We start from the raw sequence: 17,280 nt of genomic DNA, 5'->3' as shown, positions 1-17,280 counted from the left end.
TTAATTGACCTAATTGTAGCTTCATTATTACAAACACTGTGAGAAATGTTATTTCAACTTAAAAAGTCATGCAACCTTAACATTTTAAGGTTAGTCAACTCAAACATTCAAGTTGTTAAATTACTTGTTAAATCATTACATTTAATAATGTTTAATTTTTTTTTTTTTTTTTTTTCATGGTGCTAAATATTGAAGTGTTTCATGTTTTTTCATTGTTACAAGTTGTCATTGTTTTGTGCTGTTTTGGCCAAACAACCACAAGCAATAATGTTTTAGCAACATTATTACTGAAGAATCTGATGCGGATTCCAGCCTAATTGATTCATATATCATGTCATTTCCTGAAATGAAATCAAGATGTTTGAATGTGCGGCTGTGTATAAATACAGCAGTGCTCTTCACAGTGAGCAAACATCATGTTAACTTCCTCGCTGTTGCTCGTGATGGTGATGCCCGTGCTTTGGGCTCAGCCGTACCCCATCCCGCCAACCTGTTACACCAAAGTACTCAACATGGGTAAAGAGATCACTGAGAGAGCAGCCGAAATCAAAAAAGACAACGAAACTGTAAGTCTAACACACACTGAACTGAGGCGAGTACAACAACATCACAACCAAACTGATGTTTTATATTTGTGTTTTATGTTGCAGTACAGATGCACAGCTCACCTGCCAGACCTCTACATCGATGTTCATGTGAGTACCTGTCAGCGTTTAAGAGATCAAGCTTGCTCGTGATGTAAAATAATGCTTTATTTTTAAAATTTCACTCTTAAAAATAAAGGTGCTTTAGAAGGTTGCAATAGAAGAACCATTTTTGGTTCCACAAAGAACCATTCAGTCAAAGGTACTTTATAGAACCATCTCCTTTTTTACCTTTTTAGAATTGGAAGAACCTTTTGTGCAACAGAAAGGTTGATGTTAAAGGTTCTTTATGGAACCACTTAAACAAACAAAAAAAAAAAAAAAGGGTTCTTTGCATTGTGAAGCACCTATAAGAACACTGCAAAAAATGCTTTTCTTACTCAGATTTTTGGTCTTGTTTCCAGCCAAAATATCTAAGGAAGGATTTTCGAGATGAGTAAAAATGATTGTCTTGCAGAGAAAAACAAGTCAAAATTAAGTGTGTTTTTGCTTCAAACAAGCTAAATAATCTGCCAATGTGGTAAGAAAAATAATCTTGTTTTCTGTTTGAAATAAGATTATTTTTCTTACCCCTTTGGCAGATTATTTTGCTTGTTCTAAGCAAAAAATCATTTAATTTTTTTTTTTCTCTGAAAACAAGACAATAATTTTTACTTGTCTAGAAAATCCTTCTTGATTTAAGATTTTTTTGATATTTTGGCTGGAAACAAGACAAAAAATCTAAGTAAGAAAAGCATTTTTGCGGTGAAGTGAAAAGATTCTGAATGTTTTTTTACCTTTTTCTGATGAAAATGAAGTTGTGGAATCTCATGAAGAACTTTCTGGGTCAGATTTCACCTCAGGATTATATGAAGAAAATGATGCATAGGACTATTATTTATTTTTATTGTTTATATTTTCGCATTGTGAGAATGTTTTAGTGATGGTTAAGGGCAGACACTGCACTGTTTTTCATGCATTCGTCAAGTTCATAAAGTGTTTTTTTTTTTTCAGACTAGTGGAAAGTAAACATCTAAAAGACACCGTTAAGTGTTTCTTTTATCACACTTTATCTATTTGTGTCAATAGATTTCAATTACAATACATATTTTCAAAGGCCATGAGTTTTTTCTTCTGCACTGAGCCATAAATCTCAACTTCAGTAGCTCTTACACACACCACACTTTACATTTTTATTCAAAAACTACCTGTTCTAAGTATTTTCTGAATTATGGAGTGACAAAATGAGGTCCCCTCTGTAAAAACATTTGACTTTATTATGTAAAAATAAATAAATAAATAAATAAATAAACAAGAATTTTGAAACTGACTTCATCCAGTGTTTAGATTTTTGCACAAGAAATGTATGCAAATTAGTGCATATTTCATTAAATAATGCCTCATTTGCATATTTAAACCTAACATTTTAAAAAACTTGTAATACAAAAGATGTTTGCAATTATCAATGTAATCAATCAACTGACTAAGTAAGGTGATAACTATTAGTTTACCCTATTCACCTGCAGTGTCTCACCTTAAGTACATGACTGCCACTTTCATTATTTGTCTGATAAAAAGATAAAAATGTTAATTGCCTTGTTTTGTGATTTATATTTTCTTTCGATGGCAGAATGCCTGTGTATTGTCCGCTATGGACACGTATGTGTCTCTGCTGGGCGGTCTGAGAGAACGGAGATGTGGCTACAACAGGAAAGTGCAGAGTCTAGGTTCTATGATTAGACAACTCTATATCATCATGTCACAAAGATGTCCTGGGGTAAGTCCAACATTTGCAACCCTGGACCACAAAACCAGTCATATGGGTTTTAAAATTGACAATAAATAAGCTTTCCATTGATGTATGGTTTGTTAGGATAGGATAATATTTGGCTGAGATACAACTATTTGAAAATCTGGAATCTGAGGGTGCAAAAAAATCTAAATATTGAGAAAATTGTCCAGATGAAGTTCTTAGCAATGCATATTACTAATCAAAAATTAAGTTTTGAAATATTTACAGTAGGAAATGTACAAAATATCTTCATGTAACACGATCTTTACCTAATATACTTTTATTTTTATGCTGATTTTTAGCATAAAATAAAAATCAATAATTTTGATCCAGTAGCGAAGCTATTGTATTAATAAAATTCACAGGACAGGGGTTGAAACCCAGCTCCAGAATGTACAAGCTTTGATCTCAGTAAGATCATCTGACACATGTGTAAACACAAAAATCCACTTGAGATCTGAGTTTTTCACATCTGACTCAGATGTATTAAGATTAATTTAATTTAGTTTATGTCTGGTTTTGTGGACCAGGCTCACATTTATTTGAATTTTAAACTAATTAATTAATGTTATTAAATGTTATTAATTTTTTTTTTTTTTAATTTAATTTTATTATTGATTTAATTTAGTTTATGTCTGGTTTTGTGGACCAGGCTCACATTTATTTGAATTTGAAACTAATTAATTAATGTTATTAAATGTTATTAATTTTTTTTTTAATTTAATTTTATTATTGATTTAATTTAGTTTATGTCTGGTTTTGTGGACCAGGCTCACATTTATTTGCATTTAAAACTAATTAATTAATGTTATTAAATGTTATTAATTTTTTTTTTTTTTTTATTTAATTTTATTATTGATTTAATTTAGTTTATGTCTGGTTTTGTGGACCAGGCTCACATTTATTTGAATTTGAAACTAATTAATTAATGTTATTAAATGTTATTAATTTTTTTTTTTTTAATTTAATTTTATTATTAATTTAATTTAGTTTATGTCTGGTTTTGTGGACCAGGCTCACATTTATTGGAATTTAAAACTAATTAATTAATGTTATTAAATGTTATTAAAATTTTTTAAATTTAATTTAATTTTATTTTATTATTAATTTAATTTAGTTTATGTCTGGTTTTGTGGACCAGGCTCACATTTATTTGAATTTTAAACTAATTAATTAATGTTATTAAATGTTATTAATTTTTTTTTTAAATTTAATTTAATTTTATTATTAATTTAATTTAGTTTATGTCTGGTTTTGTGGACCAGGCTCACATTTATTTGAATTTGAAACTAATTAATTAATGTTATTAAATGTTATTAATTTTTTTTTTTTTTTAATTTAATTTTATTATTGATTTAATTTAGTTTATGTCTGGTTTTGTGGACCAGGCTCACATTTATTTGAATTTGAAACTAATTAATTAATGTTATTAAATGTTATTAATTTTTTTTTTTTTAATTTAATTTTATTATTGATTTAATTTAGTTTATGTCTGGTTTTGTGGACCAGGCTCACATTTATTTGCATTTGAAACTAATTAATTAATGTTATTAAATGTTATAAATTTTTTTTTTAATTTAATTTAATTTTATTATTGATTTAATTTAGTTTATGTCTGGTTTTGTGGACCAGGCTCACATTTATTTGCATTTTAAACTAATTAATTACTGTTATTAAATTTTTTAAACTTTTATTTTATTTTATTTTATTTTATTTTATTTTATTATTAATTTAATTTAGTTTTTGTCTGGTTTTGTGGACCAGGCTCACATTTATTTGCATTTTAAACTAATTAATTACTGTTATTAAAATTTTTAAACTTTTATTTTATTTTATTATTAATTTAATTTAGTTTTATGTCTGGTTTGGTGGACAAGGCTCACATTTATTTGCATTTTAAACTAATTATTTAATGTTATAAAATTTTATAAAAAATTTTAAACTTTTATTTTATTTTATTTTATTATTAATTTAATTTAGTTTATGTCTGGTTTTGTGGACCAGGGTCACATTTATTTGCATTTTAAATTAATTAATTTTACTTAATTTTTTTTTAACTTTTTTTTTATTTTATTTTATTATTAATTTAATTAAGTTTGTGTCTGGTTTTGTGGACCAGGGTCACATTTAATTGCATTTGAAACTAATTAATTAATGTTATTAATTTTTTTAAACTTTTTTTAAAATTTTATTTATTATTAATTAATGAAATTTAGTATTAATTAAATTTAGTTTATGTCTGGTTTTGTGGACCAGGGTCACATTTATTTGCATTTTAAATTAATTAATTTTATTTAAACTTTTATTTTATTTTATTGTATTATTAATTTGATTTAACATTTGAAACTAATTAATTAATGTTATTAATTTTTTTTTTACTTTTTTATTTAATTTATTATTAATTAATTAAATTTAGTATTAATTAAATTTAGTTTAATTCTGGTTTTGTGGACCAGGGTCACATTTATTTGCATTTTAAGTTAATTAATTTTATTTAAACTTTTATTTTATTTTATTTTATTTTATTATTAATTTAATTTAGTTTATGTCTGTTTTTTTGGACCAGGCTCACATTTATTTGCATTTGAAACTAATTAATTAATGTTATTAATTTTTTTTAACTTTTATTTTATTTTATTTTATTTTATTTTATTTTATTTTATTTTATTATTAATTTTATTTTGTTTATGTCTGGTTTTGTGGACCAGGGTCACATTTAATTGCATTTAAAATAAATTTTTATTTATTTATTTATTATTTTATTTTACATTTTATTTTATTTATTTATTTATCTAATTTATTTTATTTGTATTTTTGGATGTGTCTGTGCTATATTTGGGTGCCTGTTTCTTTAAAAAAATGTTTGTCTGTTTCAGGAGTTGGTTTTTACCCATGATAACTGCGAAGCGTTACACTCGTTACACTACAGAAGATGGAGAGGCTGAAATCACTTCAGACATCACTTTATTGAGCTTAGAAATGATTGTACAAAATCATAAAGAGCCTATTACTCTTCAGTTATTCAAATCTCAGTTATATTTTAAAAATAAATCCTTAAAACAAATACTTTGACTTCAGAAATCAAACATTATCATATAATGTTATCACATATTTATGAACTGCATTGTAGATTATTGCATTTTTGGAGTTACTTACAGTAATAAATATGACTTATATAGCTCTGTATTTTTCACACGCATGTTTAATGTTTTAGTTAAAGTGTTTATTGTTTTTAATATATATTTTTTAATATTCAAAACATAATCTATATACGCTTTTTTATTAAAGAAGAATTACAAAAATGTTGAAATGTAAATCCAGATACACAAAATATAAAAGCAATCTTAAACTGTGGAACAGTGAATAAGAGGAGAAAAATATATAAATAAAATAAACTAATAACCACATAGAAAAAAAATAACTAAATAATAATAATTTTAAAAAATTGTTCAAATTTTCTTCCTTTTTCCTTAAGACATATTCTAATGTTGCAACGGGGGAGCATTACCAAAAAAAAAAAAAAAAAAAAAAAAAAAAAATCCTCCATGAAATGTAACAATATGTCATTCTTTTTGTTATTTGCATTAGAGACTTTTTCAATGCTTCCATTTCTGATAAAAATAAATTGCACTTTAACAATTTCTGTTATTCTATATAAGCTGTTGTGTGCTTTTTATGTAATATTGACGTGTTTTTCGTTCTCTAATAAATAAACAAGTTGTACTCCATATTACCACTAGGTGGGAGTTGTGTGCACGTTTTCTTTTTTTAACTCATTCTTTTTCATTTGCTCTGAGCTTTTTTTTCTGTCTTGACTATATTATTAAAATACCATTGTTTGCAGATTTATCAAAATTAATTAAAATGGCATTTTAAGCATATGTAGTTTTGACGCATAAATAGGCGTTAAAAACTACAAATCCCACGATAATCGTAGTTTTGCGCGGTGGGCGTGGCTCTGCGTCTCACACTCACAGCAGCACTGAGTGAACAGGTGAACATGAGAGTGCTTCAGTCGCCTCTGACAGCGGACGTTTGCTCATGGATGGAGTGGAATAAGTCTATCAGAATCTGAAGTTATTTTATTATTTTTTAAAACGATGAAGGTGTCTACTTCCGTGAAGTGTAGGACAGTTTTCAACTCACGCGCTTTTGTTATTTTCTGAAGTCAGCTAACGTTAATTCAACATCTTTTTTTTTTTTAGCATTTGAGGCGTCTGTTTGTATTAAAATGGCTTTTGCGAAATTTAGCAAGATCCTTCGACTTCCTACAATCGAAGTGAAGAAGAAAACCAAACAATACCAGCACGTTCATCGGGATGTAAACCCAAACGACCTTTGGGAAATTATCGGGGAGCTGGGCGATGGCGCTTTCGGCAAAGTTTATAAGGTGAGTTCGGATGTTAATAAACCTGTTGGACAGGCAGCGAAACGAAACGACTTCTATCGTGGTAAAACATTAGCTCATTAATATTAACTTGGTCGTGTTGACGTTGCAGTCCAAACTAATTAGAATAATTAATATTCATAAGCCAGGCCTCTATCAGATTCGCTGACGCTTGTCCGTAACGGTCTTTCAGCCAATCAGCGAGGCCTGTTTGGTGAACGTCGATTGCGTGATTAATATTCATAAACCAAGCCTTGAACGTAGTGGAATTTTAAGTTTTTGTCTTTGGCTTTAAAGTGTACTTCTTTCATTTTATGTAAAAAAAAAAGTTCTAGTTCTAACTTTAATAGTGCCAGCTTGTAGAAAACCTCTCAGATAAAACTTTCTTTTAACAGGAAGAGGGAAATGTTAATTTGTAATTAGAAATCTTAAAACCTTGTTATTACTTTTAACATCCAATAATTAATAATTGACAATAAACAAAGCAATGTAGGTATTACAGAGGAATATTGTACTATATCTTTAATTAAATTCCTCAAAGCTACATGAATGGCTTTGACAACTAAAGAAAATTGTCTATATGAACAATCCAAATCAAATTTGAACTTAATATATTACCATCTTATATGGATTTATTTATGTTATTATTATTAGCATACTTTTTTGTTTATTTTGAACTTTAAAAAACATTAAAATCTTGCTGATCCCAAACTTTGGAGCAGTAGTATAGTATAGTATAGTATAGTATATATATATATATATATATATATATATATATATATATATATATATATTCTTACCATAAGGTATAAATACATTTGCATAAATGCTTTTAAAATGTAAAAAGAAAACATGTTATATTTATTGATTTAAACAATTTGCCTTCTTACTGACTCTTATATACTTAGACTTTTTAGTGTAAAACTGTATTTGAGCTGCTTTATGTTACAAACAGTTTATTTTTTGGGGAGTGGTGCTTTAAAGGAATATCAAGTAATCCTAAAAAAGCCTTCATTTTCTTTGTTTTTAATTTTCTTCTTTTATATGGATTGCTTTATTTATTTTATTTGATAATTAGTGTTATTATTATTGTACTATTTTGTTTATTTTATTATTATTATTTTTTTTGTACTATTTTGTTTATTATATTATTTTTGCATGTAGTGTTAAATGTTTAACAATGCTGATTGTTATTTAAAGGTTTAATAAAGTGGGGAAAAAATGGCAGCCTGTTTGGTTGTGAGAGTTAGAATAAAAAAAAACATATAAAAAATAATATTTACAACTTTTTGACACCTTATTTACATCGTGTAGCACTTTTTAATCTAAAACAAATCACAAACACAAAACAAACTATCATTAATTTGTTTATGATCTCATTATTATAACAGTGTGAGTATTTAAATTTGAAAGAAACTCTGAGTTAAACAAGAGATAGCGCTTCTCGGTATTTCATGTACTAACATGTGAGGTGATACGCATTGATGCGACATGAAGTAATGCATCCCTTAGGGTGTTGCTACACTTAAGGAAACTAACTGATTTAAATATGATTACTCTAGTTATTGGCACTTAGCCATTGAGATATCCTGACAGGTCACATGCATTCAGCCCGGGGCCCTCAGGGGCCACTCAGAGTCTCAGTGTAGGAAGATGCTGGAATGCACTGCAGTTTCGGTAGGCGGAGAGGAAATGCTGAATTTGCCTTTTGTCCCCAACAGGGTGATGTGAACTAAGGGGCGTTTCAAATGCACATCCAGGCTCACTGTAACCCTCTTACCCTCAGAGTTCAGCCTGACTGGGGTTAAATACAACTCTATCAAAGACAGTTTTCACAGTGCAGTAATAATGTAACGGAGCAAATCTCATGAATGCATGCTCTGGTCCAAAAAAAAAAAATGCATAAATTAATTGGAGCCTATTTCTGAAAACTATATAATTTTTTTAGCATGCTTCAACCATATTTAAATATGCAAAGTTTTTAAAGTGCAAAGTGCAATGTTTTTTTGAAAAGAAGTCTCTTCTGCTCATCAAGGCTGCATTTATTTGATCAGAAAAATAAAGAAAAAAACTGTAATATTGCAAAATGTTATTACAATATAAAATAATAGTTTTTACTGGAATGTACTTTAAAATATAATTTATTCCTGTGATGCAAAGCTGAATTTTCATCAGCTGTTACTCCAGTCTTAATTAAGTGTGACATGATCCTTCAAAAATCATTCTAATATGCTGATTTATTATTAGAATGATCAATGTTGGAAACAAATATTTTTTTGGAACCTGTGATACTTTTTTCATGATTCTTTAATTAATAACAAGTTAAAAAGAACAGCATTTATTCAAAGGATATATTTTTTTCTAACAATGTAAATCTATGTGGGCACACTTACCTTCAGAGGTCAGGTTGACTGGGGTTAAACAACTCTAACAAAGATAGCTTTCACAGTGCAGTAATACTGTAATGGAGCAAATCTCATGAATGCATGCTCTGGTCGAAAATTGCATTAATTAATTGAAGCATTAATTAATTTTTTAGCATGCGCCAACCATTGTTTTACATTTTTATTTAAATATGCAAAATTTTCAAAGTGCAATGTTTTTTTTTTTTTTTTTTAAGAAGTCTCTTCTGCTCATCAAGGCTGCATTTATTTGATCAGAAAATACAGAAAAAAACAGTAATATTGCAAAATGTTATTAGAATATAAAATAATAGTTTTTATTTGAATGTACTTTAAAATATGATTTATTCCTGTGATGCAAAGCTGAATTTTTATCAGCTCTTACTCCAGTCTTCAGTGTCACACGATCCTTCAGAAATCATTCTAATATGCTGATTTATTATTAGAATGATCAATGTTGGAAACAGTTGTGCTGCCAAATATTTTTTTTTGGAACCTGTGATATTTTTTCAGGATTCTTTGATGAATAAAAAGTTAAAAAGAACAGCATTTATTTAAAATATAAATCTTTTTAACACATCCTTGCTGAATAAAAGTATTAATTTCTTTCAAAAAAAAAGAAAGAATAAAAAAATACTGACCCATAGTGTGTATTGTCTAGAAAACCTTTCTATTTTAAATAAATGCTGTTGTTTCTAAACTCTTATTGATCAAAGAATTAAAAAAAAAATCACAGGTTTCAAAAAATATTAAGCAGCACTACTGTTTCCAGCATTGATTTCTGAAGGATCATGCGACACTGAAGACTGCCCTAATGATTCTGAAAATTCAACTTTAATTACAGATATAAATTAAAATGTAATGTCTATTAATATAGACAAACATCGTTTTACATCGTAAAAATATTTAACAATATTATATTATATTTTTTTGTGTATATTGCATTTTTGATCAGTTTTGATGAGCTTAACAAACTTCTTTAAAAAACATTAAAAACCTTGCTGATCTCAAATTTTTGAGAGGTAGTTTATATAGATTTTTTTTCTTACCGTGAGGTATAAATACATTTGCATAAATACTTTTAAAATATAAAAAGAAAACATGTAATATTTTTATAATTCTATGTCAACTTACTTGTTGACATTCGTATACTTGCACTTTTTTAGTGTAAAACACATCAGCAGATACACAAAACAAATGATCATTGATTTTTCATGTTATAGAACTCTTGATCGATAGATTTGAGCTGCTTTATGTTGCAAACAGTTTATTTGTGGGAAGTGGTGCTTTAAAGTAATATTAAATAATCCTAAAATAGCTTCATTTTCTTTATGCATTTATTATTTTTCTTTTAAAGAGCACTTTTCTTTGTGAGAGTTAGAAGGTGTAAATTATAATGATAATTTATAACAAATATATGATAAAAATGAATATATAAGCTAAAACGTAATGTAAAAATCAGTTTTGTGCACTCTTGATTGCAACTAAAGGAAGTTTCGTTCTGGAAGCCACAGACTCGTTTACAAAAAGGAAATATGTCACAGTTGTGAATGAGTGATTGTGTGATGAGAACAAACACAAGTCTAATGTGCAGTACTTCAGGAAGTCAAGAACTTGTTAAAAAATGAAAACAATAAGAACAACACAGTGTATAAACTTTCTCTGACTGTTTGGTAGATAATGATGATTATTCATGATCAGGATCTCAAAGTACAGATCAGATCGTCATCATGTGATGTTGCTCTTTTGTCCAAACGTGTTAATACACGTGACTCTATGAGACAACATCCTGTGTTTAGGGGATTTCGTTTTTACTTGGGTTTTGCAGTTTGGAGAATGTATAATACTTCCTCATTGCTCTAATAACAGGACAATGCATTAAAAAAAACATAGGTTTCAAGGGGTAATCAGTGTAACTAATAATTAATTTGGACATACACTACTGTTCAAAAGTTTGGGGTCAGTAAGACTTGTAATAGTCTTTAAAGAAGTCTCTTCTGCTCATCAAGGCTGCATTTATTTGATTAAAAATACAGAAAAAAAACTGTAATATTGCAAAATGTTTTTACAATATAAAATGTTTTTTTTTTTATTTTAACATACTTTAAAATATAATTTATTCCTGTGATGAAAAGCTGAATTTTTATCAGCTGTTACTCCAGTCTTAAATGTCACACGATCCTTCAGGAATCATTCTAATACGCTGATTTGTTATTAGAAAGATCAATGTTGGATGATATCAACAGTTGTGCTGCCAAATATTTTTTGGAACCTGTGACTTTTGTTCTCAGGATTCTTTCATGAATTTAAAAAGTGCAGTTTTTATTCAAAATAAAAATTTTTATAACAATGTTAATTATTTATTATTAACTTTTTAATAAACTTTTAATTATTAACTTAATACATCCTTGGTGAATAAAAGTATTAATTTCTTTAAAAAAAAATGTACTCAACTGACCCCAAACTTTTGAACGGTATAGTGTAACTATTAATAATCACCCATTTTATAAAAATGGTGTTTAAAGATTGACATTTTAATCTAAAAATATTAGTATTTCTCACATCTCGCTCATAGTTTTGATTATAATATATAGTATGCTACACTGTAAAAAGTTTTCACCATATTTAACTTAAAAACCTAAGTTCAGCAGCTGCCTTAAGTTTTTAAGTTAAATCAGCTTAAATCTACAAGTCATTTTAACTTATTACAATAAAGATTAGTTGATATAACTTGTGAGTTTAAATGACTTAAATTGGTTTAACTTAACATTTTAAGGCAGCTGCTGAACTTAAGTTTTGAAGTTGAAACTGGTGAAAACTTTTTACAGTGTATATACAGTCTAGAGCTCAAATCAGATCCAAACATTCTGCATATTCTTGTTCTACTTGTTTATGAAAGTGTTAATTTCCTAAAACAAAAAGTGTGTTAATATCATATTTCAAACCCAATATGGCCAGGTATTTTGTTTTTATTTTCGATCTGCCTCAAAATAATTTCAAAAGAAGTGATTGCAAGATATCATTGTGACCCGTTTATTCTTTTTGTACTTTAGGATTTGCATTTTGACGTCATTTAGTCTCAAGTCTAGTTTATTTATAATGCCCTTTCCACTACAAAGTAGACCAAAGGACAGTACTGTAAAAAATGCAATACTAGGAACAAACAGAAGCAAAAATCAACAATAACAGAAAAATAACAACATTGAAGAAAAATGTAAAAACTATTTAGAAATTAAAATTAAAAGCCAAAGAGAACAAGCATGTTTCCAAGCGAGAAACATTACATGCATACATTAAAAAATATATATAATTTCTAAATTTCAAAGTTGGGTGGAAATCTTTGGAAATGTTTGGCCATGATTCGACTTTAATTTAGCTATTTTGATGTGATTTATCAAAAATGGTTAGGCCTAAATTTAAAGATTTATCTATTTGAATGGCATACACTGCAAAAAATGCTTTTCTTACTTAGATTTTTGTCTTTTTTAAGCCAAAATATCTAAAAATTCCTAAATCAAGAAGGATTTTATTATATTGTGTAATTATTTTCTTGTTTTCAGAAAAAACAAGTCAAAATTATGTGCGTTTTTGTTTCGAACAAGCTAAATAATCTACCAATGGGGTAAGAAAAATAATCTTGTTTCAAACAGAAACCCCACTGGCAGATTATTTTGCTTGTTTCAGGCAAAAAATGCACTTAATTTTGACTTGTTTTATTCTAAAAAAACAAAACAATAATTTTTACTTGTCTAGAAAATCTTTTTGAGTTAAGAATTTTTAGATATTTTTTATTTAATTATTTATTAGATAATTATTCAAGTATGAACATGGTGAAAATGTGTCTAGCTAGTTTATAAACCTAAATGTATTCAGATGTTAAAGGTTCTTTATGGAACCATTTAAACAAAAAAGGTTCTTCTATGGCATCGTGAAGCACCTTTACTTTTAAGAGCGTAGGTCAATTTTATTTTTTTCGTTACACTTGTGGTGTTCCCGGTCAAAAATGACCCGACTCCAAACAATTGCGTATAAATCTCTCATTATGGTATACTTTCACCAAATATTGGATTTGTTCTTTTTGTCAACTTGTTTTCTTTCATTTAGGACTGGTTTTGTGTTTCTATTTGCATCTGATTAATCATAGGCCTCATTTATCTGAGCGTAGGTACCTCATTTTATGAGTAAAAAAAAACATTTTTTTATAAATAATTTTCACAAAATTAAAAACAATATATATAAAAATTTGCACTGTTTATCACTCTAGTGTGCTTTAATGTTTAATCAGGAAGTTTGCTTTGAAATGCTTTTATTTTGTACAAAATTGCAAAAAGTCACACTTGAGGTGTTCCCCGGTCAAAAATGACCGGACTCCAAACAATTGCTTCTAAATCTCTCATTATGCTTTATTATCACCTAATATTGGATTCAATCTGTTTGTCAACTTGTTTTCTTTCATTCAGGATTGTTTTTTTGTTTTTATTTGCATCAGGTTAATCGTAGGCCTCATTTATCTGAGAGTAGGCACCTCATTTTTTGAGTGAAAAAAGCACACTAGTATTACTACTTTCGGATAAATGAGGCTTACAGTTAATCAAATGCAATAGAAAGACAGTTTTGACCCGGGAACGCCACAAGTCTGACTTTTTGCAATTTTGTACAAAATAAAAGCATTTAAAAGCAAACTTCCTGATTAAACGTTAAAGCACACTAGTGTGAGAAACAGCGCAAATCTTTTTTTTTTGTTATATATTGTGAAAATTATTCATAAAATATGGTTAAAAACCATCTCTTGCCTTTTTATAATCTGAAGAACCTTCTTTCGCCACAAAGAACCTTTTGTGAAACAGGAAGGTTCTTCAGATGTTAAAGGTTCTTTATGCAACCATTTAGACAAAAAAGGTTCTTCTATGGCATCGTGAAGCACCTTTACTGTATTTTTAAGAGTTTAGGTAATTTTTTTTTGATGAATTGCATCAAATTAATTGAAATGATATAATATTTCTCATGGAGCATATTTGAGGAGAAGTGAAGTGTCCTCCTGTTTTCTCCTGTTAGTTAATGCTGAGTAACTCTTTGATTGTTAATTATTGATGGAAAACAAGTGGGTGCACACGGCTGCGGTGCGGAAGGCAAACTGTTGGACCTAAACGCCCGTCGGGGTAAAGTTTGACGTGTGTGAAGGGTGGCGATCATATAGTGCCTGTGAGGTTCGAGATCACGTGAGCTCTGCTAATCACCAGCGTTCAGAGCTGTCCGCTTCACGATGATAAGAGCGTCTTACCTTTGGGTGGAGAGGAGCATATTCTCCACATTAGATAAACTACATTAGCATCCACTCTAGAAGGATCTGCTTTAGGCCTCATTGTTTCTGTCCATCATGTAGTTTCGCAATCGCCGCCCAATTCATTGAAACCATTTAAGCCATTGATTGAACTTTTAAGCCTCTTAAGTATTGGTATTTGTCATGCTGTTCTTTGGAAATAGTTTCATTTGGTCATTCAGTTTTACCGAATTGGCCCTATTTATCATCATAAACTCAAGATAATGACAGTGAGTCCAAGGCTTGGCTTTTGTTTAAAGCTCATTATGTTTGAGGTTTCTCAATCTATTGTGTAAGAAAGAAAGGTTAATAACTTTAAACTGATACAACAGTATTTTTAAATACCCATTTGGAACAATTAGTTAAACTACAGTTTTTTTGAGGTTCTTTAGTCTTTCTATTTATTTAACGTTTAAGTTGATTACTTGCCATTTCTTTATTATTTATGAGATTTACTAGCGATTACTGAGTGAAAATGGTTTACTAGCTTTTTTTTTTAAGTTAAATATTCCTACAGATCTATTACAGTGTACAGCGGTGTTACACTTAAAATCAAATTTATGACTGAAATTACGATTAAAAATTCTGTTTCTGTTAGGGCTGCTCGATTATGGCAAAAATCATAATCATGATTATTTTGGTCAATATTGTAATCATGATTATTTAACACGATTATGTGTGGGTACGGAACTTAAATATAAAGATAGCACTTTTTTTTGGAAATTGAATGTAATTAATTGAATGTAAAATAAAACAGCATAGTCTTCAGTGTAAGAATTGAAGATGCTTTGTTTCTTATAAAAACTACAAAAGTCCCTCAGTCAAGAGCAGTGAGTAATTTTGTCTTTGTGTTTTGTTGTTTGATGAACATTAAGCACAGAGACGGCAGAAGGAATATTACTTGTGGACGCTTTAAAGGCTGCACGACTCCAATATACTGTTACACGCGGATTTTCAACTGATTCTCAACTGTTTACGTTCATTTGAGACATAACTGATGAAGGTTTACACGAATAATCAGCAAACGCCGCATTTTGACATATATTTGCATGCATTTGGCCGTTTAGGTATGCATTTTAAGCTAAATGTTCACTTTACTTGTCCATGTTCTGTACCCTGTCTGAATGCATCACATTACACAGAACAGCGCAAATTCTCTTTCATGCTTTAAAAAACACGACATGAATAAATCAAGCATGTCCCATTTTATGCAAGTCATGTTACATGATTTTACTGATTTGCATGTGAAATTGGGCTTTGATAGAGGAGCGAAAGCGCACAAAGGGGGCAGAATCAGGAGCAATAATGATTTTATCTTAATTATTGAATTTTCATAATCGTTTGAAGCCGAAATTGAAACTGAATTTTGATTAATTGGACAATCCTAGTTTCTGTCATTAATATAATTCTGTATTGAGATCCACTGATTTGCAAAGTCCTCTGTGACCTTCCATTCTTAATAATCACCAAATAGTCCTTTCTCTATTGGTTTTTACATCTCTGTTTAGTACTTTTGGCCCGTGGCAAGTATTTGTTGATCACATTAATTAGTCTTAATGTGATTTTCATACAAAAATTCTGTTGCAGTAAAACCTATTCATGTCTTTTTCAAATTTAATAAAAGTTATTCACCCACAAATTATGATTTACATATAATGATATCATTTTGTATAATAAATATAAAATTTTAAAATTGTATTGTATAATTAGGAGTTACATGATAACTTCTTTTACCAGTGTAGAAACAGTAGAAATAAATGAACATGTTTTGCTGTCATCATTTACAAAGCTAAATACAATGCATGGTTTCCAAGAATAGTTCAGAATAGAAACTTTGAGTTATAAATTTGTAATCATGGTCATTCTGACACAATCTGATGACTAGTTGAGTTGTGAAAGCTCTACCTGCTAATAAAACCAGTTTTGAAGTAATTAAATAGAAAAAAAAACAACAATGAAAAAAACATTTATTTTCTGAAAGATAAGGGCTTCCTCAAGCTTGGGTGTTTTCTTGAAAGTGTGCTATCATCAGATTTAAACAGAGGTGTATCCTTTTTATGGCTGTGTTGAAATGGCCATTACGCTGGGTTGAAAGTACACTACCCTGCTGTTATTGAGGGTTTGAGGTGGCCCTGCAGGGTATTTAGCTCAGCTGAAAAGCTGTGTTTCTGCTCGATCCCCTTGAGCAGGTGCTGTAATCCTCTCAATGGAAATGTAAGTGGATTTCAGGCTTTATTTATGGTTATGCTTCTTTGAGGATAGGAGTGTTTTTCTTGTCATCTACTGTACCGTACAAACACAGATCTTCAGTCTCTCTCTCTCCCATCTGTCTGTCCAACCAATAAAAGACCATCAGAGAATCAAAAAACATGTTACTAGATAAAAATGTGCATCAGGATTATTTAAATGTTTCTGAGAAAGCCTGACTAGAAAGTTTGAAGGTTTTAAGATTGAAATATTTTTAAGCCTCTGTCTTAATGAGTGATTTGTTGAATCATTCATTCAAATGATTTGTTCAAACCAGCTGATTATTTTAGAAATTCTACTGTACAACACAACATACATTCACTTACGGGACACTGCACTTATTTGCAATCACAAAGGTACATTATTTGTATGTGCTTTAAAGCCTTGCCGGTTAAAAAGCGTTATTTTGTCCGCAAACGCTAAAAGCCTGCCAAACAGCGCCTGGTTACTGGACTAAGCTAACTTTCGCATCTGATTTGCTAATACTGTCAAAAACACACAAGGATTAC

At 29.0% G+C, this 17,280-nt stretch overlaps 2 protein-coding genes across 2 annotated transcripts in view; both read left to right on the top strand.

Moving 5' to 3' along the window:
* Positions 1 to 443: 443 nt before the first annotated feature.
* On the top strand, positions 444 to 5,905 carry LOC141291877 (cytokine-like protein 1). The gene is made up of 4 exons (XM_073823891.1): positions 444 to 566; positions 651 to 695; positions 2,254 to 2,400; positions 5,292 to 5,905. Exons 1-4 carry the CDS (start codon positions 444 to 446, stop codon positions 5,358 to 5,360), a joined length of 384 nt encoding a protein of 127 aa, XP_073679992.1. The 3' UTR covers positions 5,361 to 5,905.
* Positions 5,906 to 6,427: 522 nt separating this feature from the next.
* stk32a (serine/threonine kinase 32A) overlaps positions 6,428 to 17,280 on the top strand; it is a 121,109-nt gene continuing 110,256 nt past the window's right edge. Inside the window, exon 1 of the mRNA XM_073823958.1 lies at positions 6,428 to 6,805. Coding sequence (XP_073680059.1) covers positions 6,647 to 6,805 — 159 coding nt within the window. The 5' untranslated portion in view covers positions 6,428 to 6,646. The remainder of the gene's footprint in view (positions 6,806 to 17,280) is intronic.

The sequence above is a fragment of the Garra rufa genome, chromosome 19, assembly GCF_049309525.1.
Source record: "Garra rufa chromosome 19, GarRuf1.0, whole genome shotgun sequence".
Taxonomy (NCBI): Eukaryota; Metazoa; Chordata; class Actinopteri; order Cypriniformes; family Cyprinidae; genus Garra; species Garra rufa.
This window is presented reverse-complemented; position numbering and strand designations above follow the sequence as displayed.

Bases quoted from the DNA above. Each gene is read 5' to 3' on its own strand.
- LOC141291877 (XM_073823891.1), top strand. From the start codon at position 444: ATGGTGATGCCCGTGCTTTGGGCTCAGCCGTACCCCATCCCGCCAACC. The intron at 567-650 runs GTAAGTCTAACA...TTTATGTTGCAG, and splicing joins TCAAAAAAGACAACGAAACT to TACAGATGCACAGCTCACCT. The intron at 2,401-5,291 runs GTAAGTCCAACA...TGTCTGTTTCAG, and splicing joins TGTCACAAAGATGTCCTGGG to GAGTTGGTTTTTACCCATGA.